Raw genomic sequence first — 26,417 nt, forward strand, 5'->3', positions numbered from 1 at the left:
GGTGACTTTCGGACGATCAAACTGGGCAAAATATGACGATAAGCGCATGTCACTGTTAGAGATCTCTGGAGCTGATGGTGAGACTGCTGTGCCCTGTTTGGGGGTCCTTCTGTTTTGGCAAACGGGATGATGAAAGGTGGACAATGCCATCGTGCAGTGGGATGATGGCGTCGTGATCTATTACTGGGTCAGCAAGGCATCTTTCCCGGGCGAGGTAGATTCTTACGGTCTCAGGCAGTCCAAGTTTGCATCGGCTGCCAAAGGAGATGTGCGTGAATCATTGCACTCCCATGGAGAGGTTGTCGTGGATCATTGTGCAGTGTGAAGGTCATAGAGTGGCTCGATCTGGTATCCTGCTGAGACTACCCGCATATCTCCCAGCGACGCGCTGCGAATTGCCATTGTCTCTCAGGCTTTGATGGCGGGTTTGCGGTTCGGCTGGACCGATTACGGATTGAGTCTGGGGCTTGGAGGTGTGGTGAAGAAGTTGGACGTGAGATATTGTGTCTTGATGCGAGACACTCACGAATAGACACCAAAGCAAGGGACGTCGCTGCCCAGCGGTATCAATCTCTTTCTCTAGACAAATGATTGCCAGTTGCAGCACCATCTCCGATGCAGGGTCCTCCCGCACTGGCCTGGTAAGGCGCAACGACTCGTACTAGCCGAAATGAGACATAATGTCTGAGGCAGGAGGGTTAGAAATGCGAGCACAGGCGCAGTTGCAAATTGGAGCGCCTCGAGTAAGGAGGAATTTGGAAAGAAAAGCGAAAGAGACGGTTTCGAGGAACCCGAGGAAGCGAAAGCCGATGGCCCATACGGATACTCCGCCTACTACGTATGGAAGTTGAAGCAACCGTTGGAGGACTTGTAGAAGAATGTGCGAGGTAATACGAGGCACTTGCCAACTCAAGAGCACTGGAGAAAAGTCAGTTTCGAGACGTCTTCCCAATCGTGGTTGGTACATTGTGTGTGTTGAGCCAAATTTGGGTCTACTCGTCAACCCACAGACAGCCTAACACGAGGAATAGCGGTGTTTGTTTCTTCATCACGCTCGCCAACTTTGGAAGTCTTGGCGAGGCTTCGGCGCCATTCCTTGTGACCGGCCCGTTTATTGCTCGAGAGTCGGAGCAAAAGGTCAACTGCGTGATGTCTCCAACGGGCCGACGGGGCAGGGGGGATTTGTTGTGTAGGAATAACAATTAGAGAAAGAAAGTTGAATTAGAAAGCGGCTCAGCCAACTCATCGACGTGCAGCGTGCATCCTATCTGCAAGGTCCCGAATTGCCCCCCACCTCCGCTCTGGTTGGCATTGATTGGACCAGCGTGGAGTGACGACGATGCAAAAAGGAGAGAAAATGGGCAGAGATGGGTCGAATGGTCCTGACAAGCACCATGATCCCAGCAAAGCCACGCGGGCAGAGGAAAAGCAAGAGGGTGTGGTGCTGAAGAACGGATGTTGTGGTTCTTCACCCTTTCTCTGCTCTGCTCCGTAAGAGCACCGTTACTGTGTATGCAGTAGTAGGTAGATAGGAGTCTTATCAAACCGGCCCCTTTTCGACCAAGCTCTTGCCATCGCAAGGTAACAGGTTCGTACCTTGGGGTAAGGTGAGAAGGGTAGTCTGGATGAGGGTTAGTTTGAGACGGCGGAACTTTGGCAAAGATTTATTTGGACTGCAGCCTATGGAAGGTTTGCGCGTTGGCCGTTGGTTTGCGGCAAGGGAAATGGTGGTAATTTGCCCAACTTTGCATTCTTACCTACATAACTTACAACTTTATCGGAAGGAGCATGCAGACGCCAGACAGACAGGAAAATAGGTACATTGCAAACTGGCGTACCTTACTTCGCACATTGCAGTTGCAGATGCAGTTGCATTTGGCAGTTGCATTTGATTTCCAGTCAGGTTGCAGTTGCAGTTTTCTTTCACAGCCGCCTCCCTTCTTTCCCTGCCCTGGCTTTCATTGCCTAGCACCTGCCTCCATACAACTATTTACTGTGTTACCTTACCGGAATGTACTTTCGTAAGGTACTCCGTACTCCGTATTACTACCTATGTGGAAGGTGTAGAAAGTCCCACTTTTCCTTTCTGCCCCTTCTCTCGGCCTCCACGTCGCCGGTATCCTCAATGCGTGACGACACCATCGTGGCTGGCCTCTCTGTTCCGTCATCTGTACGTCCCAGTTCGGCATTCGTGTCCTTCCTTGCATTGCAAGTTGACTCGCCCACATTCATCGACATCGGGAACCGGGGCCTGGACGGGGGTGGGCAGCTCAATCAAGTTGCAAAGCTGGAATGAAATTGTCCGGTCTTGCCGTGCAAGCGTTCCAGCGTCTTTGCGCCCGCAAACGATCATCAACTCCCGCATCCTCGTCTTAACATCGCGGACTACATACCTCTTACCGCAACCAGATCTCACCTGGACCCGTCACTAACCCCCCAATACCCCCGAACAACCACACAACCCACGAATACCTCTCAAGGCCTCTACTCCGTACCATTCATCCACACTTTGCCGTCCAGTCTCCCCTGTTCGCAACCACGCGCCTCCGCCGCTTCTGAAACAGCCTGACGCACCCCAGGGGCTTCCACGTCGACCCTCGATCCTCGACCCTCGAGCCCCCCCTTTTGCCCTTTTGCGCACATCTCGTACCACTCACACACCGCGCCAGTCTGTTGACTCTTCACTATCCACTGCACCACTGGGGCCCGGCTTTCACCGCATCGTGGTCCACGCAAGGGTCGACCCCTGGCTACGACTCCACTGCTTCGAGAAAATCCATCGAAGGGCCTCCATCCTTCCGATCCAACTCCCAGTCATCTCTGCTTCGCCTCCCACCGTCCGTCCGTCCTCTCCTCTCCAGCCTCTTCCACCACCAATTGCGCTGCCCATCCTGTCCTTGTCTGAACAAGTCTTTTGCTTGCTCGACTAGACGCCCTGACAGAACAACCGGGCACACCCCTCCAAGCTCAACGTCGCACGATTGCCAACTCTTCACAACCTGCTTGTTTACTCCTTCTTGACAACACCCCCGGACAGCAACCTCCTCCCTCTGACCACACGCCCACCCGCTCCTCCGCCCATTGTCCTATACATAAACCAAGCTCCCCCTCCCCGGCCGCGCCACACGACGTTCACGATGTCGAACCCTACCCCAGCCCAGGAAGAATTCAACGCTCTGCTAGCAGCAAACTCCCGTGACGACAGCAAAGTACATCCCGAAGACCGAGATCACGACCGTCGCGAACAAGACAGCCTTGACCTCGACGAGGAAGAGAGATATCGCAACTCCCAGATCGACGCCGCCATGCGTATGCCATCTCTTGGTCAGACCGGCTCCGACCTGAAGCTGCCCCCAGCTAGCTTCGATGCAGGTCGTACCACTGGTGTCAAGGGCGTCATCGCCGATGCCCGCAACTATGAGAACGCTCGCAAAACCTCCTTCATGAGCCGCGCGCGCACCACAGTGAGGCGCTCCATCTTTGGCCTCGACAACATCAGCTCGCAGCCGCCACCATCACACAAGAGCGAAAGCGAGACGGACGAGGGAAACGGCAGCGACTCTGACGACAGCTTCATGCAGCAATGGCGCGAGAGCCGCCGAAGAGAACTCGAGAGCGACTCTAACAAGGTCATCCGGAACCGGAGAACAAGTCCTAGTGTGCGAATTTACGGACGTCTGGATGAGGTGGACGCCTTGGGCTACCTTGATGCCATCGAGAAGGTTGCGCGGGACACTGTTGTTGTCGTCTTTGTCTATGACCCAGAGGTGAGTCCCATTGGTCTGTCATTCCCAGTTTTGTGTGTACTAACGAGACTTCCAGTGTGACGTTTCGGCGACAATAGAGCATGCCATGATGCCTCTTGTTTCGCAGCACTCAACAATACACTTTGTCAAGGTACACTACCTTGACATTGAGTTCGACAATGCCGCCGTGCCTGCAATTCTGGCGTACCGCAACCAGGGTGACATGATCGCCAACCTCACAGGCATCATTGAGATGATTCCCGACGATGAGATGTTTGGTACCGACACGTTGGCACGGCTTTTCCAGAAGCACGACATTTTATGATACAAACACGGTCACAAACAGCACTCATCAAACGCAAAAACAACCTCATCTCCTCTGTTACGATACCCCCATTTTGCAGCGCGTTCTATTCCGCGAGCATAACGGTTCCCTTATTTTTTGTTCGTTTTACACCATGTTCATTGCGCATTCAGTTGTCTCCTCTCTCGTCCGGACTTTTGGTTTGTGGAGCGGAGTTTTCTCTGGAATATTCATTCTCGTCACCTTGGGGGAAGACGGTGATAGACCCTTGGTCTTTCCTTCCGGGTTTTCTTGTTTCTGTAATGATGAAGGGGAGATTCATACCCGATATGTCGGTTTATCATGCAAGAAACGTACTGGCTGTGGGTTTGGGAATATAAAAATGCAACATCATGCAGCAATGGCATCTAGGGACTGTAGGCTGGATTCCCAACTTTTACCGATTCCATGTAGAATTATCATGTCCACGTGGACTCTGTTCAACAATTTCGCACAAATAATGCGGACGTGCTGCTCGTGATTGCATTGATGTCGGTAAAATGAAAGGTTACATTGCATATTCATCGTTTTAAGGATCGCGTTTGTCCCACCCCTAGATACACATGCGTCCCTTCGATGTCAAAGCCGTCGCCCATACTGGACTTAATCCGTCCACGAAAGGAACCGATCCCATGATGACAGCCTCCTAGGGCTGGAGGGGAGGCGTGGACAAGAACAAGGACAAGGAACTCGGTGGATTTTCTCCTTCGGGACTTGTTGAGATTTCAAGGCAGATTGCGGGAGGATTCTGTCCCAGTATATGGGTTAAACGGGGGAGGGGGGACTTTCTAAGATTGGATCAGCAAAGACAAAAAGAATTGGAGCTTTTGTGTCTGTCCGTACGGTGTGGTATCCATACGGACAGTCTGTGTGTTTTTGAGTGATCTCCAGCAAAACCAGGGGTTTGATGGTAAGGGGTTCAAATTCGTTTAGTAAGGCAAGAATGAGGAGACACATGCGCGCCAACAGTAGGAGATTGCGATTTTGTTACTGTCTGTAATCCTGGGGTTATAGCACAAATAGCACAGCTCTCAATTGTCCAGTCTCACTCTCCCCCTTTGTGTGCTGTACCCTCCCATCGACGTCCACCCCCCTGTTCACCATTTCAGAGCCGTTGTTGTTTCATAGGAACCACAAACCACGAGGCCGGGGAACGAAAATCCCGGCAACGTGTTCTGGCCCGGGGAAGGGGGGGCTGGGGTAGGGAGCTGGCTGATTGACTGGCACTACTGGTTTGCTTTCCGAGAGCCCGTTTGCTCTTTGCTTCAGGTGAAGAGTATTTCGGATTGCACAGGTTTCGAGTTAAACCTCTTCTGTTCACTCATTTTTCTTTTCTCTGCAATTTGCTCCATTCTCTTTTCGATTCACCTGTTGAAAATTGAAGACAGTATTCATGAGGGTTTACCGTGCATGGGTGTGCGTATGTCCCTTGCGTTGCTGGTCGGTCTTAAACCAACTTATCAAGGCGAATTGATACGTCCTGTTTGTCGCCCTAGCTGACATGAACTTGGCATTTGCACGCATACAGGCTGAAGACGTAGTGTGCCCTCGTTTGTCTACCGGGCTCCGGAACAGTATTTCTCGAATACGTTGTGCGGCTTGAGTACTTATGTAAAGCGCAAAAACTCTCGTACAGCGACCTTCAAGCCAGGGCTTAGATTTCAGCGTTTTAGAAATGATGTGCCACATAGTGTAGGCTCCAGGCTCCTGTTTATACTAGGTGCAGAAAATGCAGGTTTGACGATAATGTACAAACTCGAGTGATAGGTTTTTAAATTAGTCTCACGATGGGCGTTCTAGGTCCGGTGACTGCTGGCAACAAGCTGTCAAAGTAGTTGGCGAGCGTTGGAAGGCTTGCCTTTTCCGTGAGACGATGTTGACCAAGATGGCGACGAACTCTAGAACATCTAGACTTGCATGGTTATTTTTGGTTTTCCATATCAATCGCAAACTCTGGCAAATTTAATCCAAAGTGCCTTGGCTTCGAAATTATCATGGTGTAATGGCTGTGATAACATCTATAATCCCCTTGACTTCTCACACTCACATCAGAAATGATACCTGGCTAGTTCAGAGGACCGAGGAAGCGGATCTTGAATTTGCACCGCCACTTATCAGTCCTGACGCAAGAGCCACATTCAAATAGCATTGCAGCCACACACCCTTTTCATCGGCTAAGACATGGGATTCTTAGTCGCAGCATCCCCGCCGAGCTTCGATGGGAAGACAAGAAAGACGGCAAAAATGTGAAACATTCGGGAGACATTGCGGGCCTCGCGCACCCAAGGTCGAAGTTGAAGCTTTCTTGCCCTGCCGCAGTGACTGGATTTTTCACGCAATTATTGGATTTTGTTGTGAGGCGTCGGGTCGTGGTACATGGCGAACCTGTTTGGCCCTTTTCTTATGCTGTAAGCGGGCCGAAGTCACTTGAGCTTTCCACATTGGACGACTTGGACGTTTGAGTTGGTACCTTGCTTCGGCCTAGGTGGAGGGGGGATGAAGTGGTTCAAGATTTTGCGCCTGAAGCGGCTGGAAGATGTGCCGTCGCAAGAACCATGAAAACGACCTGTCATGGGTCTCGAAGATACCGAATAAGTATGCCCGGCGAAAGAGCAGTCCAGACATTCGGCCCAAGTGAAGCCCAAATAGGACCTAATCCAAGCGGAAACGAAGCTAAGAGGTGATGTTGGGAGGTGAGCGGATCTTCCTCCGTCAAGATGCCACTCGAGGCCCGTAGAGGTTAGAGCTAAGGGTACCTCTAGGCCCAAAGTCGGGTGTTGGAACCACGAGCGGAGGTTCCAGGCGGGGTGATGGTGGGCGAGTGGATAAGGTAGCGGTAGGAACCCCACCATGACAGGTCGCAGCGGTGCGCGGTGCGCGGTGCAAGTTGCAGCTGGCACCGATTTCCCCCGGGTTGTTATCGATAAGAGGCACAATGATGCGGATCTGCTGTACACAGTAACAAGCTGCAATCAAAGTGGGCGGGGGCAGTTGCCAGTGACATTCCATTTGAACGCAAGCTATCCAGGCCCCGGAGCGAGTGACGCATACTCCGTTTACGAATGTCAGGTGTGGCTCTTCAAGGTGAAATGAACGCCATATGTTGCGCCTTCACTCGGTCCTAAATGGACCCCGCCCCCACCTCCAACAAGCACATGAGATGCGCCTGGCCGATGGCTGTTGGGTGATATGGCTGCCAGCTCAGGGTACTTTACATGAGTTAAGCTAGTAAAGAGGTAAGGTAGGCAAGAAGGAATTGTGCACTTATCTCAGCTTTGGCGCTTGACAGTTCTTGCCAGTTGAATTGGTGGCAGCTGCCCGCTCAAAGACTGTGAATGGTGAGGCAGGATATGAGGTCCGGTATGGTAAAAGAAGGAAGGTAGGTACCTTCCTGGACCGCCTGGTCGTATCTTGCCTGCCGTCCCGTCGCCTTTTCGGCTGCCTTTCTGCCTCTTGATGGTGCGCCCGACCTGAATGTCTCTCTCCGCACCACCCACCATCCTTCAGGTGCATCCATCCATTCCGATGCAAACTGTCATATTGGATTCTTCCACCACCACATCTTTCCTTCCTTCACTTCTCATCGCCTTCTTTTTGGTCTCCCTCAGACAGCATTCAGCTTATCTTCCACAACGATCAATATCCTCCCATCCTCGAGGGAATCCACCAAATTCAACCCCCCGGCGCGCAGACGCTTTGACGGCTAGGACCAAATGTGAGCAACGCCATCTGGTTAGTAGACTGTACCTTGTTCCTTATCTTTGTCGCAACTTCTCGATAGCGGCAGCCGCGTGACGTCTCCAAGTCATAGTCACCTCCGATAAACCGACCGCCATCTCGTCCCATCTCGTCCTATCCCTTCCTGTCCCTTACCATTTCCCCACCCCGCGTTGGCCATTTCCTTCCGCAAGGCAACACCAGCTGGCAAGTACGCAGCATCGAGCACCTTCTCGGTAAGCTTGGCCAGGCAGACAGGTACAGGGCCACAGGCAACACCTGCCGCCGACCGACCCTGACGACGCACCCGAGGAAATAGCCTTTGACGACGTCCCGTCACCTACCTTGCCTGAGTACCCATCTAACTCACTTCACCTCACCACAATCCTCCTGCACATCCCAAAGGCCCGACCAGAGTTAGTTGAATCTCCTTTGCTCTCTGCATCCCCCGACTCGTCTTTGCTACCAAGATATTCAACCTTTTTGGATCAGGTCGTTTGTCCCGAAGAAAAACCAACCCCTCCACGCCCCCCAACCGCCGTCTGTTGTGTCAGCTCACGAGCGTGACCTGTTCCATATCCCGCTTTACCCCTCCATCCTCCTCCCACCACTACTGCCACCACCACCATCACAACTACTCTGTTCATTTCCTCCACCACACACAGCCGCCGACTGTCGAACATATCCCGTTTTTTCCAGCTTTCCGAATTCCGAGGCATGACGGGATAACACAAAAGGCTAACCCTTGTTATCTCGGTATGGAAGAGCAGCATAGCGCCGACAGTACCACAGACATCGACACATCCACCCACAGCCCGGCAGCGTCTACAACCTTGTCATCTTCCGAGCTGACTTTGAGGTTCCCCCGACCACAAGGAAACCGACAGCTGGCCAGCTGGATTTCCTCCAGCGAACCCGACATAATGACTCCCTCAGAAGCACCCGAGGAAGCCACGGCCCTGTCCGAAAGCACATACGAATTCATCAATACGGATGACGAGAGCCAGGATGGTCGTGGCACCGAGGCCGAGTCTCTGAGCTCTTTCGACTACGCCCGGCCCGATGATGTTCATAGCCTCGCTGGCACTGAGCAAACAGAAGACATGGCAAACCATTCCGATACGGATTCGCAGGACTCAGAGGATGCTGCGCAGGACAGGTCTCGAGCGTCGTCTATTCAATACGCAGAGCAGAGCCTCCTCAACCCATCTTCCCGCGTCGCCACACCGCCCTTGGGAGTCGACAGCTCTATGGATATCAGCCAGCATACCCCACTGGTCCAGTCCATCGAATTTGACGAGACGCAAGACCCAGTCTACTTCAAGCAGGTGTCAGTCAAACATACCATTCACAGCTTTACCGAGGAGCAGTCAAACTCCATCGCCAAGACTCTCAACTTCACAGACCAGAATAAGCGTCTCATTGCAGCAGTTCGTCAGACCATGGCGTCACACTGTCTGGCGACGAAGGAACCTCTCCGAATCATGTACACGGGCAGCCATGCAGCCAGACATGATATCATATACAAGATTTCCTCGGCTTTCACGGCGTCGGCGTCGGCGGATGGGTGCGGCATCAGTGAAGATGCTGTTATCTACAACGTCGTGCCTATTTCATCTCTTGGCTCTCCCAAGGTCCCCGAAGTCGAGTTGATGAAGACTTCCCAATACCAAATCAAGGTCGAAAACTGCACGGCTGCGAAGGAGGTTGTCTACCAAGGTGAACGCTTCCTGGGCGAGACGGTATATCACATCACCTTGGACGGCGATCGGACTTTCCAGTCCGCTTTTGCTCCCAGCGGTTCTATCATCGAGCCCTCCTGGACATTGCCCCATGTCGCCATCTTCTACGTCACAGAGAATGACGATAACGCTGCCCAGGAAACGCGCAGTGCTGCTTGGCACTTCATGCAGCGACATGCTGTGCCTTGCATCTTTATCTCCAACAACGAAGTCTTCCACCAACCTACTGCAATGTGGGATGATGTGATCAACCAGCATGCCATCCACATCTGTGTGGAGTCGTCTGATCGGGCCACGCCTTCTATTAGGTTCCCAATCGACCTGACCTCATTCCTCAATATCGATGCGCGCCAGATGAACCGTAACTTGGCGTACCTCACTGGCTTATATGATCATGCGGATGGGAAGAAGAGCAAGTGCGGCTCTACTCGCATGAGCAAGACTTTGCGTCATGCCTGGCATCGCACTGTCGAAGCCATCGAAGATATCGACCTGTGGGTCATGGGCCAAACCGCATTTCTCATGTTGAGCGTCATCGCCACTGCACTGCTTTCCAACTACTTCTTAGCAGGAGGTTCAAACACACCAGCACTTTCCACAGTCTCTTCTACCACAGCCAGTTCACTGTCACCCTTGACCTCGACAATTCTGTCGACTTCGACTTCGACAATCAAACTATCAGCCACAACGATCCGGGTGGCACAAAAGGCGTCGGCGACTAGCAACACGGCCGTTGCACCGTTCGCAGAGCTTGCCGACTTCATTGCAGATAAATTTCCCGACAAAACCTACGTCTGCGCGGCGGAGAAGGTCAGCCGCAACGAGATTCTGATCAAGATTCCCTCCGGCACGAAAACCTCGTGGCTTGCCAAGGATTCGATCACCATTGATGTCCTCAAGGGCGAGAGGCCGATTAAGACTAGATTCTCTTCGACTGACGAGGGAATCTTGATTGAGATTCCAAAGTCAGAAGCCCATGGTATTCTCACCATTGCCGTCAACACGACCCGGAAGCCCAAGGTCAACGAGACCTTTGAGGTCGATTTTGGAAAGACCATCCTCGAGCGTTATCTTGGATATGGCAAGGCTGTTGCTTCCCATGTCCTTGATACAGCAAACAGTGTCGCACATCAGGCAGAGGAACGAGCCTTCAATCTCTCAAGCTTCAACTTCTTGAGCTTGGACTCCGTCGTAGCGGACGCCAGAGGATTGTCTACCCGCATCACCGCGAAGGCTGCGAACACTGCGAATGCCCTCGTCAAGGGATCTACAGAACTCTCTGAGAACATCCAAAGCTTGACAACGTCGCATCGGTTGCAAGAGTTCAAGGACCGAGCGAACATTGTCTTCACGAAGGCACAACTTCAATCTCGCCTACTAGCGTTGAAGGTCCTGCAAAAGACGGAAGAACACAAGATCTACCTGGACAAGGCCAAGAAGCACATGGAACAGCTGAGGTCAACGGCGTCCGAGTTTACCAAGCAACGCCTGGACAAGGAGAAGAAGGAGATGCGTGCTCGTCGGAAGAGAGAGCGCCTAGCGGCTAGATGCCAAACGGGCACCGGCTTTTCTAGATGGACGCAGCAGTGCAGACAGCAAGGTTGAATCTGATTTTACATGCAAGTGTGGAGATACCTTGGAGGCTGGTTAGGGACAAGGACAGGACGGAACTGGAGTTATCGGTATGGATTTCGTAATGGCTGTCTCATCTTTTTTTGCTTCATTCGCCCTTCAATGTTTAGTTATTCACATCGCTTTCCCCACTCATCCCCCAATATTATTCACAGATGCGAAGTGAGGCAGGCGAGGGGAAGCACCGCCGAGTTCTCGAGTTTTTAGTCGCTTTGAGGCGGCTACAGTCTTCTTTATGAATGAACGGACAGAAACGATAGATTACGAGCAGGCTTCTGCAATGATTCTCCAAGTAGTGTCGCAAAACTGCCTCCCTTACTTCCACTAACTGTGCCTGGAGATGCCGTGTGCTGGTGTCCGTCGTCCAAACTTGGTCCCAAGTTGAGTAGTTCTTGTAAAAGTTTCCTACCTGACAGCAGCGCGCTCGTCTGAGAGCTTACACCTGGGGACAAATGTGGCCATTCCAAAGTGAGAGTGTCTTAGGCTTCCTAGCAAACGGATGTATCTGTTAATCATCTGGTAAAACTATTCAGTTCAATAGTGCGGATAAGGCCGGGCGATGATCAAGATAGCGTCAAAATCCTCATCTCCAAATCAGGGACTCCCGGTCCCCAGTGGCAAAGGCAGCGAGCGGGCTTGGTGATTGGCTGCGCGAATCCAACTTGGGCTTTGGCTTAGGTGCATCCCCACAGAGTCAGGAGCAGCGACTGTATGTATAGTTCAGCAATATTTGAGTGGAGGGGTACTTGCCGAAGGCAGGATGACCACTGCCTGGGCACCTAACAGCAAGGGCCAGGCCCGCCCGACACCCCTCCTGCCCTCTTGTTGTTGACTTTTGAATGAGGGGCTCTTTCCTGATTTTGTCCAACCCACTCCCAACTTCACCTCGAGCGAAGAAACATAATCATCTTTTGCTTTCCACTCTCCGATCCCTCCCTCACTGCAGAACATACCGCTGCTAACCCTGGTAAGTCTTATTCTTCTGGTCTTGCTCCCCGCAGTCCGCTTCCTGTCGGTCTTGATGACGAGCATGTCGCCGCGCCCATCTCGTCTCAATGAGGGGCAGATTTGGTCGTAATGCAGAGTCCGCGAGCTAACGTTTTTTCTCCTCTTTCCCACCCGCAGATCTGAACATCGGCATACTACACCCAAAACCACTACTTCGCAAAACGCATCAATATGTCTTCTGCCGAAGCTACCGAGCCCAAGGTCGAGGAGACCAAGCCCGTCGAGGTACGACCCCCCTTTGTCGCACGCGCACTCGCCCCCCGCCCACGACATGCTTTCCTACAAAGCTGCTTCAAAGCTCACCGCATCTCCCGGATCCTTCGAGACGGGCGGGAGCGATGCGCATTCTCCATTCCCTCGCTTCGCGATCCACTACTCTATATTCCTACTTTCGGATGGCTGACAATACCATCTACAGACCACCGGCGAGGCTGAGAAGCCCGTGACCTCTTCTTCCGTTTTCTCCATGTTCGGAGGTGGCGCCAAGAAGGAGAAGAAGGAGGACGAGGACCGCGGTGACAACTCTGGCAGCGCCAAGGCCCAGCGCGATGCCGCGAAGAAGGACGGCGAGGTACGTCATATCATATGCTCTGTTTCGGTGTAGCAGCACGTTGAGTGTTTGACTGTTTGCTGACTTTGAGATTCAGGAAGAAGAAGCCCCCGAGTCCGAAGACGTTCACTTCGAGCCCGTCATCAAGCTGACGGAGAAGGTCGACGTCACCACCAATGAGGAAGCTGAGGAGCAGCTTTTCAAGATGCGCGCCAAGCTTTTCAAGTTCGTCAAGGAGACGACTGAGTGGAAGGAGCGCGGCACTGGTGACGTCCGTTTGCTCAAGCACAAGGAGAACGGCAAGACCCGTCTCGTCATGCGCCGTGACAAGACTCTCAAGGTCTGCGCCAACCACTACAGTACGTCGCGTCAGACTCCGTTGTGCCACCGATATTCTAACAGTGACTAGTCGTTCCCGAGATGAAGTTGTCCCCCAACGTCGGTTCCGACCGCAGCTGGGTGTGGAACGCTGCCGCCGATGTTAGCGAGGGTGAGGCTGAGGCCGTTACCCTGGCCATCCGCTTCGCCAACTCCGAGAGTAAGTCCATGTCGTTTAATGGAGACCAACTTGTGAATCAGTTAGCTAACGGGACATAGACGCCAACCTCTTCAAGGACTCTTTCCTCAAGGCTCAGAAGGATAACGAGGAGCTTTTCAAGGCCGCCGAGGGTGAGGCCACCGCCGCCGCCCCCGCTGTCGAAGAGTCTTAGAATTATCCCTACCTCCCAATCCCGTGAGAAGGTGAGGACGGAAAGCCCAGCACGCCGGGCTGTCATCGAAACGGCCCCCCTGCAACAACACCGAAACTAGCACCAATTGTCAAACTTGTTTTTACACCCCCCCGATACGAGGCAGGCTGGATCACTTCGGTGAGGAGAAGCTGAAGAGTGCAAGAAAGACTTGCACCGAGTGGTGTTTGTTTTGAGCATTGATACGCGGATGGATAGCATCAAGGCTTAGGAGCAAGACACTCTACACAGCACAAATCAACAAGAATAAAGTCCCTTCTATATTGATTAGACGTTCCAATAGGAGAGATAGACGCGCGGATGAATCATACCCCTTCACACTACAATACCCGGCCTTTGGCTATGAATATTGTATGAACATGCATAGAAATTACTAGGCGCCATCGCTACCAGCACCCTGACAGATGACGCTTGCGTTGACTCCGCAGATTAAATAGCCTTTACCAGGCGTTGTCTGCTATTTGATACACTGAGCAACGACAAGCATGCATGGAGGCAGGAGAGACAGCCATTCAATTAAAGTCCTTGCTTCCTTCCCCGCAACACGCAACACGCTTGCACGCGGCAAGCTTTCCAGCCACACCCTAGGTGTCTGCATGGCCCGAGCGTCACCCTCAGCCTTCCAGTCCCAAACCTCCAAATCCCAACTGGTGAACTTCACACACTTGCTCAGTGCACATCCAAACCTCCCCGCCTCGTTATTCGACACACTGCTTGACCCCTACTCTGCGTTACTATAGCAGCCCATCATGATTGTCGAGGTAAGACACTGCGATCAATCCTCCCCCTCCTATCAGCGCGCTTCGTCGCGTCGATTTGCGACATCACCACATCAGCCCGCTCTGCCCAAACACCAAGCTCGTTGACAGTTTGCGCTGTCGGCTAGCCAAAGATGATTGCTTCCTAGGCAGCCTCAACGATGAATACTGCGTACTCAGTTTACACCTTCGATTTACCATCTTGGCATACCATTCCGCTCTTCTTCTTCTTCCTCCCCAAATACAATGGGGACCCTCTGGCTACACCGTCGCCAACCACCGTCACCACCACCATGGCTCCCTCCCGAAATGCCATGGCCCGTCGCTCCAATGCTAACATTGAGATCAAGAGGAAAGTAAGGCTCGTTACCGAGCAGAACGTCATGTAAGTTCACTCTGCAAGCACCCCTTCTACTACAGCAGAAACGCCTAACCTTTCGTCTTCTCATCTCTAGCGACAAGCCGTCCCCTGTCGAGGATTTTCCCATGCGGAAATGGTCGATCAACGTCTACATAATTGGCGAGGATGGTGAGGAGCACCCGGCCGACTGCTTCCTCAAGGTCGTCTACAACCTTCACCCTTCCTTCGACAACCCGACCCAAAGTTCGTACACCCTGCCTATGATCGCTCCTTTGCCTTTCGCGGTTGGCTGACCGCAGACGTTCCTAGCCTTCAACAAGCCCCCTTTCCGATGTGAAAACGAGGGATGGGGTGAGTTCGACATGACGATCGATTGCTACATCACGGAAAAGTCAAAGCAGTCCCTCAGCCACGACCTTAACTTCGCAAAGAACCGCTACGAGGCCGAGCACACCGTTTCATTCAAGAATCCTTCGCAGGCTCTGCAGCAAATTCTGCGTGAGACCGGTCCCTTGCCATCAGACGATGACCGCCTCAAGAAGAAGGGCGGTGCCGGCAAGAAGGGTGCCCAGAAGTACGACTATGAAAAGATTGCCCAGGCACTTGAGAAGCTTGACGAGGATGACCTACTCCGCGTCATCCAGATTATCAATGATAACAAGACAGCGGAGACATACATCAAGAGTGATGTCGATGGTGAGCTTGCGCCTGCTTCCCCTGGTGTCGATCTTATGGCCGGTCAGTTTTCCTTGTGTTGGGGGATGCATGGGATCGACATTGGTAACCACACACACTGGGTCGCGTTTTAGCTAACAGCTTTCTTTAGCGGGAGAGTTTTCCATTGATCTGTATACGATGTCGGATCAGATGACCAAGCTCCTGTGGGACTACTTGGTGAGTCAAAAATATGTCCGGGTCTAGGTGTTGCAGGTCCTGAGTTTGAGTACCTCTGAACAACAAGCACTGGACTTTGCACGCAACATTTAGCATATGGGATTGCACGGGTATTGCGAGTGGGCTGGGCTGGATATATATGACCGGCCGCTGACCTCACAAAAGAGCAAGAAGGGCCTTGTCAGTTAGGTTACTCACCGCTCGCGGAAGACCACCTACTTCTGCACCACTCCCGAAAACAGCATCCCCCCGACCGAATCGAGTACGATCGGGCAGACGAATCGACACGGGTTCTCTTGTGAGGGAAGGACGGATTGTGTGGGCTTAAGGGCTTCCTGCTTCGCTTTACCAATGGCATCTGGCTAGGCGTTACCGGATTCCTGCTTTTCCTTGGCTTTAGTTACGGATTTCTTTTTCTGGTGTGCTCCTCGTCTTTCTGTGGTATTGTGTGCGTGTGCGTGTGCGTGTGCGAGTTGTGTCTATTTTGCGTATGCTACCTGAATAAAAAAGCACTCGCGGGGAAAGGGAAATGGGAAGATGCTGCGTGCCTGTGAAAGGGGATTATGCGTTTGTGTTTCGGAGAACCGTAAGGGACAGGAATGAAGCTACGAAACGACACTGGGCGGGAGTGGCTAGACGGAAGGGTGGTTAGAGCTTTTCGTTACGAGGTCATACCGGCTCTGTATCTCCTCGTTGTAATCAAATCATATTGTTCACCGTGTTGCGGATCCTTTTGGCCGTAATGTGAGTAGTATGCGTGGGCTATATGAAATCAACGATTGCCAGAGAGAAATCCATTCTTTGTTATAGTTTGCATAATCGCATCTTTTACTATCTGTGGTATAACCACCTCACGGGGGTTTGAAAAAGGGTATATCTAAATCATGTTTCTTGCCAGGTAGAAGCAATGAGCAATGGCCCTCGCGAAAAAGAGTCGTAAGCGGCTCATGGTTGCCGTACGTACATAGGTCATATAGTTTGAACAATCAAAAGACCAATCGCTACGTGTCCATCCCGGTCCAATCTTTCCCAAGGCAGTTTAGTCGCCTCTTTTCTCCTCATTTTGCTTTTTTTTTTTTTTTCCCTCTGTCACCTTGCTCCCATTTTTGCGTATAAATGAAACACACCTTGCGGATGCCGTTTTCATCTTTTTGTCTTCTTTAGATCCTCCCTTTTAAATGTGTAAATCTTGGAGTTCCTGGAGTCATTCTGCCCTGCCTGGTTCAGGGGAATGACGAAGGACCGTCAAGGACGGGGAAGCCAGTGTCCATGGCCATGTACTCGAGGAGATCGAGACCGCCGACGTTGACGCCCTCGGCCGTCATGGCGACGGCCGTGTTGTCCATATTTTGGAAAAAGGCCGGCCCGGGTGGGAGGTACCACATCTCATTGCCCGGGTTGTTCCAGTCGGTCGAGTCAAATAGGCTTTCCATGCCTCCCGTCGTGGACGATGGTGCGTTGTTGTTGGTGCCGCCATTGGCGCTTGCGGCTCCGCCGTTCTCGGGCGGCGGTGCAGGCGTGGAGGGGCCCAGGACCGAGGCTGCGCCTGAGGGGTAGGGAAAGGTACCCGTGCTGAGGTCGAAAGGTGTTGCGGAAATATTAGCGGGATCGTCTATGGTCTCATTGTTAGTTTCTGGTGCTGCGGTAGATATTGGAAGACCAGGGTGAAGCTTACCATGTGCGTTCAGCCCATCCCGTAACTTTGAGGTGTGGTTCGCCCATGAGTGACCCTCAGGACCGTTAATCGGCTGGCCATTGGCAGCGGCGCCGTTTGTCACACCGTGAGGGTCCGGACTCCTTCCATCCGCAGACCCAAGTCCCAAAGCCGGAGCCTGAATGAAACGGTTGCGAAGCCGGCTTGTCAGGGAGTCGAGAAGATCTGCGAATCGAATCCCCAGGTGAACATCGTCAACGATGCAATTACGAAGTGCCTTGACAGTCTCGTCCATCAAATCAATGCTAAGCTTGACATCCGACCGTGGAGCACCAAGAGCAAAGGTCTTGAGCAAGAACATGGCACCGCTGATGATGCGGAAGTATGTCCGCACGGGGGCGTGCTTGAGATAGTCGCCCGGCAGGAGACCTTGAACGACTGTCCGGAGCAAATTACGGCAGCCGCTGATAACCTCTTTGATGTACTCCTGGTCACTAGCGCCGAAGCCACCCAGCTGGCCCAGAGGCAGCTTGCCAAAATAGTTTTGTGTCTGGGGAGATAGCTGTGCCGCGCTTCCGGCGTTGTGGTTGCCGTGGGTGCCGTGTCCCGCATGCGCCGTGTGACCGGCGTTGTTGGTACACCGTTCAACGACAGCTTGCAAAGAAAGTGAGTTGACATAGATGCGTACATACTCGTACTCGATGGTCAGGATATGTCTGATGTAAGGGGGTAGCCTGAAGCGCTCAAATTCTTTCCACCAATCTTGGAGTAGCGGGTGGAAGTCTTTGAGCATCTCGGTGTATTTTCCGCTCTGAATGATATCGGTGGTGTGCTTGCGGGATTTGAAAAACTTTTCATTGCCAATGTGCATCGCATTGCTTATGCCAGCCCAGCAGTGTATTATTTGGTCATCGAGCTCTAGGTCTGGGATGTAGTTGAAGGCGTTTGACATGGACGATGGGTTGGTGCCAGGCGTTGTGCCCTCTGTGGATGTTGGGCGGCGACGGGTTACCGCCGGGTCGCTCTTGCGCAAGGCCTCGGGAACCATGCTTGTCCAGCCAAGACGACCGGCGAGCTGGGACAGATAGATCAACAGAAGGCGCTTGATGCGGTACGCCCGTTGACGGTACACCTCTTCCTCGTACTCGGGGCGGGAGATGGCACCGTCGCGGAGCAGCTCGTCAATGTCATCGAACACGCCAAGCTCGTACGCGAGACCCATGGCGGTGCTGAGAAGCATCCAGCACATTCTGTCACTTCTCCAGGCTGGCTCGAGCCAGCTATCCAGTCGCTTACCGCCGATGTTAGCGGACGGTCGCTGGTTACCGTGCTCGTCTGTGCTGATCAGGTCACTGCCTTCATATGACGGAAGCATGAGCTCGTCAATGGCCTCAGCCGGCGGGAAGTGGAGGGCTCTAGGGTGCCACTCTGTGAGAATCATCAGGGACTCGATAGTACCCAAAGTCCGCAGACTGCCTTTCCTCATTCCACGCCAGGGCGCGGTGCTGCTTGTTTGATCGTCGGGAACAGATGAAGCGCCAGCCATGGCTGCGAGCCCACCCCCAAATGCCTCTTGGCCCCACAGACATCTCTCAATCATGCCCCGGAGATATGTCCAGAGCTGTTCGTGAATGGCGTTGGACCGACATTGACCGCCTGTCCCGGGAATCTTACGATACCGTGAGGAGATGGTGAGAAGTGTGATGGTGAGAATTGGCTCTTCCGTGAGTAAGGTGATGTGAGATGCAGGGTTGCGGAAGGTCGGTGGAGAGATTGGTGTAAGTGGTGAGAGGTATTCGTAGTAGCTTGTAATTGTGAGCCTGAAATCACCACTTCGAGACGTAGAAATGCTTACTAGTCAATGTAGTCTATGGCTTCTTGCGCAGAGAACCAGCCAGCTCTAACGAATCTGAACCTCCCCCAGGCCTTGATGGCGTCCTGGTAGCCAGGCTCGCCAGACAGATCACGTCTCGTCAGCGCCGGGTCGATGGGCTGCGGCTCAAGTGCCACGGGGACCGAGGGACGTCCATTACCATTGCCCATGGGTTTCATCATCGCACCGGGCGTGACGATGACGGGCTGCTGGGGCATGGCGGGTATGGAAGCGACACTTTCATGACGCTTGTGGTTGTTGGTCACAGGGCTGTGGGCCGGGGGGTGGTAAGCAGCCGCGTCTTGGGCATGGCGGAGCTGGACTGACCTATCCGTGGCCGCCTTGTAGAGCAGATCCAAAGCATCGTGGGGTCCGTAGACGCCGGGTCGCATGAGATCCTGGGCCTCGCGGTTCTCGAGCTGGGCGTTGGGTTCGTCGTCGACGACGTAGTCGCTCCGCTGACGGCTGTCGGCCTGGCTCGTGGTGCTCGGGGTGCCGTCTTCGGTAGGGCGGCGCAGAGGTTGGTTCCTACCCATGGAGCCCCCGGGGGTCAAGGGCACCTCGCTGTAGAGGCGTTTGTCGATGGCGACGGGCGGGCTGCCGCTGACGTGAACGCGCTTACGGCCATTGCGGATTGTGTAGTCATCGACGTCCTCGGGCTCGGGATCCTCGCCGTCCTCGGCCTTGCGCTTCCTCCTCGTTGCGCTGAAATAACATTCTTTGCTCTCGCGACGGCATCGAACGCAAGGAGGGTCGTGGGGATTGTCGACGCTGCCCAGGTCGCAACGGACCTTTCTCCGACGGCACGGGATGCAAGCTTGGTATACGCGTTTGTGCTGGGGGGTGGAAGCCTGGCCCGCCGCAGCGGCGGCAGCGTTTGCGGTCGCGGTCGCAGTGGAGGGATTATTGGAGGTCGTCGGGCTCAAGTTGGATGCGGCCGTGTTGTGGTATTGGGCCATGATGGGCCGGCGAAGGGGGGCAGATGTGCTGCAATCGTGGGGTGATGGATGGCTCGACTCGGTCGACGTTTCTTTGATGGATAGAATCGGTCAGGTCGGTTTGCAACGGGTTTATGGAGGGGAAAAAGACGGGTTTACAGCCACCACGGGCGGGGCGTGGGTGGTTTTTGTCGGTTCACGTTGGGTGCTGGGATTCGGGAGACTGGGACAGCTGGGTGGCCCTTTTGGAGGATGGTGGTCAGTGCTTTTTGTTCTCGCATCTTTTTACGTCCTTTTTTTCTTTCTTTTGCAACGCTGCGGTGGCTTGCCAGTCACCTAGGGAGTCCAGTTGCATTGGAGCCATTGGGGTTGGTTGGCACTTGCCTCGAGGTGGGCTGGGCTGGGGAGCTTACCTTCTTCTGGTGTCCACTTTGGTGCGGGGTTGGGGAGGACGTGGATAAGGTGAGAAGGAGCTCTAGGCAGGTGGAACAGACCAACTGCTGATACGTACCTCCGTGCCTTCGCCCGTTTGGTATCGGTACCTCTAGGTCTCTCTCACTAAGGTAGGCAAGGACTTTGCGTCTGCGTCCCTCACCAAGCTGGAGGCAAGCTGCGATTCCTTCGTCTGGAACTCTCAGAGACACTTCTCAGACACAGGGCGTATGGGTACTCGTGCGTTTTTGCTTCGCACTCGGCTCTGGTTTCCGACGGATGCCAATTGCCAGAGGTAAGGTAGGCTGTGGGATAGGTACCTGTTGGCTGTTGCTCTCTCCAGACTTCCAGGTTGGCGAACCCCTTCGGTCAAACAAGGCCCCCGACCCAGGCAACCAGGGAAGTCTAAGTCAAGAAGATCTCCAAAGAAGGAAAGAAAGAACGGCCAGCCGACCTTCTTTCCTTATCGACGAAGGGGATTGGTCTGGGTTGCGTATGTCTCCTGTTCCAGCTATGATTGGCGCGATTGGTAGGGTGCAATACTCGATAGGAATGGCGTTGGGAATTTTTTTTTTCTAAAACAAAAAGATCATGTAACAAGAAACACACACTACAATGATCAGAAATATGAGATCATTTAGCATGGAGATGGAAGAACGAGAGAGAAAAAAAACCCTCAATGGAGTATGTCATTCGCTCGTGACATTTCACCCCCCCCTCAATTGAACAACGACAGGAACTGGACGGACACAAGACGGGCTATAGTCTGGCCTGGTCTGGTCTCTTGCACCGTTGAATCGAGTACATAATGAGCCTAAACTAAGCATTGACTTTAGGTAAAAGAAAAAAAGAAAAGAAAACGACCGTTCTTGCCTTCCCGATCTTGCCTGGTGTCCCCCCTCTCCAGGTCCTCCAAAAAGGAACCCAAAAGGACCACCGAGACGGGCGCAATGTGGACAACAACGGTGCACCCGCGCCAGAGATGCAGGCGAGAAGAGAGATCCATGCCAGCAAAGCTACAAATCACCTATCCTCGGTGCCTCCGTTGTACTTTGTGCGTAATGTAAAGCAAGGTGAGGTCACCTGGGGTGCGCCAGCCCAGACGATTCCTGTTGCGTGTCGCGTTTCCCATTCCATCCATGGACCCTATAATCAACTTGTTGCATCCCGTGACCCCATCTCTCACACCGAGAATGATTAACAAAAAAGTCTGGGGAAACCCGAACCTGGGCACGCGGTGGTACCATTCAATGATGTGATGAAAATTCAATGTTCTCCGATACCTCCCATCCGAGGACCCGGACCAACCGGTAGCGACAAACCACCGCCTTACCACCCGGCTCAGCTTCCTACAGGCTACTCTACCAAACGATCCTCATCTCCAAATCCATAATCCAATCGCAGCAGGCTACTAATACTTGCATGCCACTTTTACTTTTGCTCTCTATGTACCTACTGGACCGTCAACCTCCTCTCTTTGCTCAGCCCACACTTCTCGCACCTTCAAACTCCCCGCCAACTCCAAACTCCAAACTTCCCCAGCCGCCGCCGCCACTCATGACAGAGCACACCTTGACCTCGTGGTCACGTCCCCCCTTTCGAGGCGCAGCAAACCCAGGTCACGTTGCCTACCCACGATATCATATCTTCACATTCGTCCACAACACCCGAGCTCTTCCTGTCCACAATCCACAGTCCATAGTCCATGGTCATGCCCGTCATCTCCGTCACAGAGAGATCCGTTCCACCCCCGTGATCGCGCAACCACCTTCTCTTCATCTCAAGTCTGACATGTAATCCTTCAGCTTAGCTTATCCATATTTTCTGCCCATGCTATAAAAAAAAACGACAATTGAGATGGCTGCCAAGAACCCCCCTCGTTGACAAGAGCTGAAAAAGGACCCTTCATTCGGCCCAAGCGACCCGGAAGAATGGAACTCTATGCAGGTACCACTAATAATACCATTCAACACAGCGTGTATTTCCATCCATCAATCAATCTTATCGTTCCCGTCCACAAATTGGCCATTGCTCTGGGGCGGCGGGGACAAAGTTACGCGGGGTAGCTCAAGGCTCGGAAGCCGAGTGCGCGGAGAAGCTACTTGACTCAGGACCAGTATGGGGTATCAAACACACAAAGATCCTCCCCACCAAAGCTTTTGCTCAGAGCCGACTTAATCGCCGATGTGCTTGCCTGCCATGTTTGGCTTTAAATGCGTTCCGGACATTGTGCAGAGCTGCGCTGGTTACGTGGACCGAAGCGGCTCGCGCACCGCTCTCCTACAAGGTGTTTGATCCCTAACAAGGCCGAATCTGACGAGTTCAGGCCGTCCACTTACACAAGTACAAGCCCACAGGTTTCACAGACAGTCAGCAGACGATATGAGAATCGCGAGTCAAAGCCATGTGATAGCTAGGTGTACATATAGCCTACGACAGGTGCCCTTTTCATCAATGGGCCGCCTCATTGCCTTGTGCCAACTCGCACCCCCGCTCTAGCACCAACCTGCCAATAGTCAATTCTTCCAACGAACATCTTGGAATGCCGGATTGTGTATCAGCTGCCGTAACACCTCCAGCCTCGGTCATGATTGCCCTCCAACGGATACCGAGACCAACGCCCAAATTCCACTGCAACGAGACTCCACAGTTCAGTATGCTCCTTTCAAACAATTCTAAGAACTCTTCTTGGGGGCTGCAGCATCGGTCTGCTCAACCTCGGCCGGAAGAATGGCAGGAGTCGTGTCAGGGGCAACCTCCGGGGATTCGCCGTCATCAATCGGTCCAGGCTCCTCCTCGAGGGTTCCATCCAGCGTTGTCGGCTTGAAATCACCATTGTCAATCGACGCAGGATCATGTCCACGCCCACTGTTGCTTGCCGAGACGCCAATGGCCGGGGCACCACCCTCGGCAATCTTTTGCTTTGTCTCCCGGATAATCTTTTCGGACTCGCTGACCTTGGCTGGATTCTGTGGGGGGCGCTCGATTCCAATGGCGTTCTCCTTGTCATTCTGGCTCTCTAACAAAGCCTCCTTGTCGAGACGAACAATCATACAGGACAAGTTGTCCGTGCTGAAGCGATTCAGCGCATGGTCAACAAGAAGCTTCGAGGCCTCGACCGGGTCCTCAATGCTGCGAACCAGGTCCACAGCCTCCTGATCGGAGCAGACATCCCAAAGCTAGAACACAAATTAGCCATGTTTCACTGCTTGAAGAGCACAGCACTTACTCCATCGCAGGCAATAATCATAAACTCGTCGCTTTCGGGCTGAATGACGGTTTCGGTCGTATACGGGTGCCCAGTGACAAGATCCTTCATATAGGTGTCGCCGAGAGCTCTCGTTACAGCCAGAACACCGTTGACGCGGTTGTTGAGTATCAAACCGCCTGCATTCGCTATCCGTTTGCCCTCGTTTTCGTCGCTGCCCTTGTGGTCATACGAAAGGCGAAGCGCTTTACCACCGCGGCAGAGTATAATACGGGCATCGCCAACATTAGCTGTGTAGAGAACGCGCTGGCGGCTTGCCGCGCTTTTCAGTTTGGCATGAGTAGCCTCAGGACCGCTCGATGCTGCCTTGTCGTCTGCAGCCTCCTCTGAGCTCAGTTTGGCAGCTTTCGTGGCTGCCGCAGTAGCTGGCGCAATAGCCTGAGAGCCGGTTGCCGAGCGGTCACTCGGGACCCGTTCCTCCCAACGCAGCACGGCGACGGCAGCTGTGCATCCACTGTTCTTAAGAGGGAGCTTTTCCAACTGTGCATCAACAGAAGTAAACGTTTGGTCGAGGAGTTCGGGAATGGGGCCGTTGGGGTTTTTTCGGATTATTTCCTCCAGTATGATGTGAAGCTTTTTGCCACACCAATCGGCAGCAAAGGTACCAGCGTGACCATCAAAGATGGCAAAATATCCGTTGTCCGTTTCAACCATCTCTTGAGTAGAAGCGTCCTTCTCGTCGGATACGGAGTCGGTCTTTTTACCATCAATGGCAGGGGCTGGAGTATGCAAAAAGTTGTAGAGGAAGGCGTGAGTATCCTCCATGGTACGACGGCATTTCTTGTTCCTATCTTCCCAAACACCGACACGGAAGGTCGAACGCGGGCCCGGAATTGAATCGCCGGCCGAGTTGTTGTGCTGGCCCTGGGGCACGGCGAGAGCAGGGTCCTGCTTACCCAGCTTCTGAAGAGGGGTCTGCGAGCTCACATCCGAGTTGGATCGGCCGACCTGGGAAAAGTTCAGGGTGTTCTTGGCATGAGCCAGCAGGCCCGCGGCCTTACTCTGAACACCGCTGGCACGGCGCTTCTTATCCGCGGCGCCATCCTGCTGCCGTCCGGGGGGACTGCTGTTTCCGCTCCGCTTGTCGCCGCTGGCAGCCTGGTCGTTTGACTTGAGGGAGGCCAAGGCACCCTTGTCGGATTCGGGCGAAGGCGACTTGCGGTCCTCTTTCGGGTCGCTCTCCGCCTTGGACACAGCTGAGTTAGAGCCGCCGCCGAACATTCTAGTCAGCAGACCACTCCCCTGGTTGGAGAGGCTGCGACGCTTGCTTCCTGCCAGTTTAAAGAACCTCGAAAAGACGTCAAAGGTACCGGTCCGCACGCAGAGTCAATCGAATTCGATGGGTTCACAGTAAAGCTGTCTTCGTTGGATTCGATTTGGACGTCGGAAAAGGAATGTCGCGAAGATGGATGTCTGATAATGGTATCGTCAGTATTGGGCGAAGTAGTTGAAGGGAACGGTCGTCGGGCCCATGGAGGGGCAGAATGGTCCGAGGCCGACCGGGGGCTAGGTAGAGGGTCGGGTCCGAGCTGAAGAGGATTGATGCATAGGAAGAAAAGAGCTAAGAGAGGAAGAGACACTGGTCTCTGAGCGGCAGGCGGTATGGTGACCAAGTGCGCCGCCAGCTGGTCGCTATGTGACTGACGTCGGATATCAAGATGGCGCCGGTACGTGCTCTGCAAGTCTCGAAGCGCAACCGGACGCCCAGAAATTGCTACGCGCATGCCCCAAAAGAGAGGTTTTGATGAAGATACGGGAGAAAGCAGATATCAATAGCGGCATGTATGATGTTTGTGTGTTCAGGTGGTCTGGGGGTGACAAGTGACGTAGGTTGGCTGAATGATGGTGGAGGGGGAAACCAGAAGGTAAGAAGCAGCAGTGGTAACTCACCAGAGTGACGTACCCAGCGATTCGGAGTGCCGGAACGACGTGGTTGGAGCAGGATGTTGATGGTTAAACAGAGACGTCGAGGATGCAGTTTGGAGTTTGCCAGACGTGATGGCAAAGGCTGTGATGTCGTCAGGAAAGGGAGAAGAGGTTGTAGGTGTTGTGTGAACAAGGTAAGGTAAAGAAGGTAGGCGGCAGAGAGAAAGAGAGTTGAAGTTGTGGAAGAGCGATGCGAAATGCTGCCCGCTTGGTGCTGGCTCGTTTGGTCAGTGTCTCCGCAGCAGCCTAGGAGGGGGAGGGGGGGGGGGGGGGGGGGGGGGGCACGGGGGAAGCAGAGGCCAGAGTTGGCCGGGTTGGAGGGGGAAGGGCAAGCTGGCGGGGAGGTAAAAAGCGAAAGCGGCGGGAACGATTCACAGGGTCCCGTCGTTTTTAGCGGGCGCTTACCTGCTCTCCGTTATGGGGCCTTTCTTTGCTTGTCTGCCCTGGCCTGAGCATCTCACTCTTGTCCTCACTACCCTACGATCCTATATAGGAGGGATTGCAATAGCTTAACATGGTCTGAGTTCTAGTGCTGTTCAACACCTTAAATACTTGTGTAGGGTGAGGTAGACGAGGAGCTTGGTGATATGGAAGTCTCAGCGCTTAACACTGAAGAGGGAGAAACGCAGAGTTGTGTGACCACAAAGTCGGCGACGCAAGTTGTGCACCTCAGCACCTCGGTGATGAACGGCACCAACTGGGGGGCGCAAGCTCCACTTGGCTGTGGTGTACACAGTGGTGTATTGCCGCCTGCGTTGTCGAGTCTCACTTGAGGCGGTGATGACCTGCGTCAGGTCCGGAGGTGAGGCGAGACGAAGCGAGGCGG

The 26,417-nt window shown here is 53.5% G+C and overlaps 6 protein-coding genes across 6 annotated transcripts; 4 read left to right on the plus strand and 2 right to left on the minus strand.

Moving 5' to 3' along the window:
• Nucleotides 1-3,137: 3,137 nt before the first annotated feature.
• On the plus strand, nt 3,138-4,071 carry BDP55DRAFT_544954 (phosducin; the record flags this gene model as incomplete). The annotated part of the gene is made up of 2 exons (XM_060568533.1): nt 3,138-3,767; nt 3,823-4,071. 2 exons carry the CDS (start codon nt 3,138-3,140, stop codon nt 4,069-4,071), a joined length of 879 nt encoding a protein of 292 aa, XP_060433679.1.
• Nucleotides 4,072-8,729: 4,658 nt separating this feature from the next.
• BDP55DRAFT_545305 (uncharacterized protein) lies at nt 8,730-11,153 on the plus strand (the record flags this gene model as incomplete). Its single annotated transcript, XM_060568558.1, has 1 exon — nt 8,730-11,153. The coding sequence occupies one exon, from the start codon at nt 8,730-8,732 to the stop codon at nt 11,151-11,153; it is 2,424 nt and encodes an 807-aa protein (XP_060433680.1).
• A 1,206-nt stretch (nt 11,154-12,359) lies between these two features.
• On the plus strand, nt 12,360-13,448 carry BDP55DRAFT_544966 (RanBP1 domain-containing protein; the record flags this gene model as incomplete). The annotated part of the gene is made up of 5 exons (XM_060568534.1): nt 12,360-12,413; nt 12,607-12,759; nt 12,830-13,097; nt 13,148-13,276; nt 13,336-13,448. The coding sequence occupies 5 exons, from the start codon at nt 12,360-12,362 to the stop codon at nt 13,446-13,448; spliced, it is 717 nt and encodes a 238-aa protein (XP_060433681.1).
• A 1,111-nt stretch (nt 13,449-14,559) lies between these two features.
• Nucleotides 14,560-15,527, plus strand: BDP55DRAFT_544639 (yeats family protein; the record flags this gene model as incomplete). Its single annotated transcript, XM_060568496.1, has 4 exons — nt 14,560-14,630; nt 14,701-14,849; nt 14,916-15,302; nt 15,433-15,527. 4 exons carry the CDS (start codon nt 14,560-14,562, stop codon nt 15,525-15,527), a joined length of 702 nt encoding a protein of 233 aa, XP_060433682.1.
• Nucleotides 15,528-16,561: 1,034 nt separating this feature from the next.
• BDP55DRAFT_652328 (uncharacterized protein) lies at nt 16,562-20,294 on the minus strand. Its single transcript, XM_060574107.1, has 3 exons — nt 19,010-20,294; nt 17,176-18,959; nt 16,562-17,112 (listed from the first exon to the last, which is right to left on the minus strand). The coding sequence occupies exons 1-3, from the start codon at nt 19,984-19,986 to the stop codon at nt 16,724-16,726; spliced, it is 3,150 nt and encodes a 1,049-aa protein (XP_060433683.1). The 5' UTR covers nt 19,987-20,294; the 3' UTR covers nt 16,562-16,723.
• A 2,778-nt stretch (nt 20,295-23,072) lies between these two features.
• On the minus strand, nt 23,073-24,886 carry BDP55DRAFT_725379 (protein phosphatase 2C; the record flags this gene model as incomplete). Its single annotated transcript, XM_060579005.1, has 2 exons — nt 23,073-23,576; nt 23,627-24,886. The coding sequence occupies 2 exons, from the start codon at nt 24,884-24,886 to the stop codon at nt 23,073-23,075; spliced, it is 1,764 nt and encodes a 587-aa protein (XP_060433684.1).
• Between the last annotated feature and the right edge of the window lie 1,531 nt (nt 24,887-26,417).

Source organism: Colletotrichum godetiae (assembly GCF_030913485.1).
Source record: "Colletotrichum godetiae strain CBS 193.32 chromosome Unknown BDP55scaffold_7, whole genome shotgun sequence".
In the NCBI taxonomy this organism is placed as follows: Eukaryota; Fungi; Ascomycota; class Sordariomycetes; order Glomerellales; family Glomerellaceae; genus Colletotrichum; species Colletotrichum godetiae.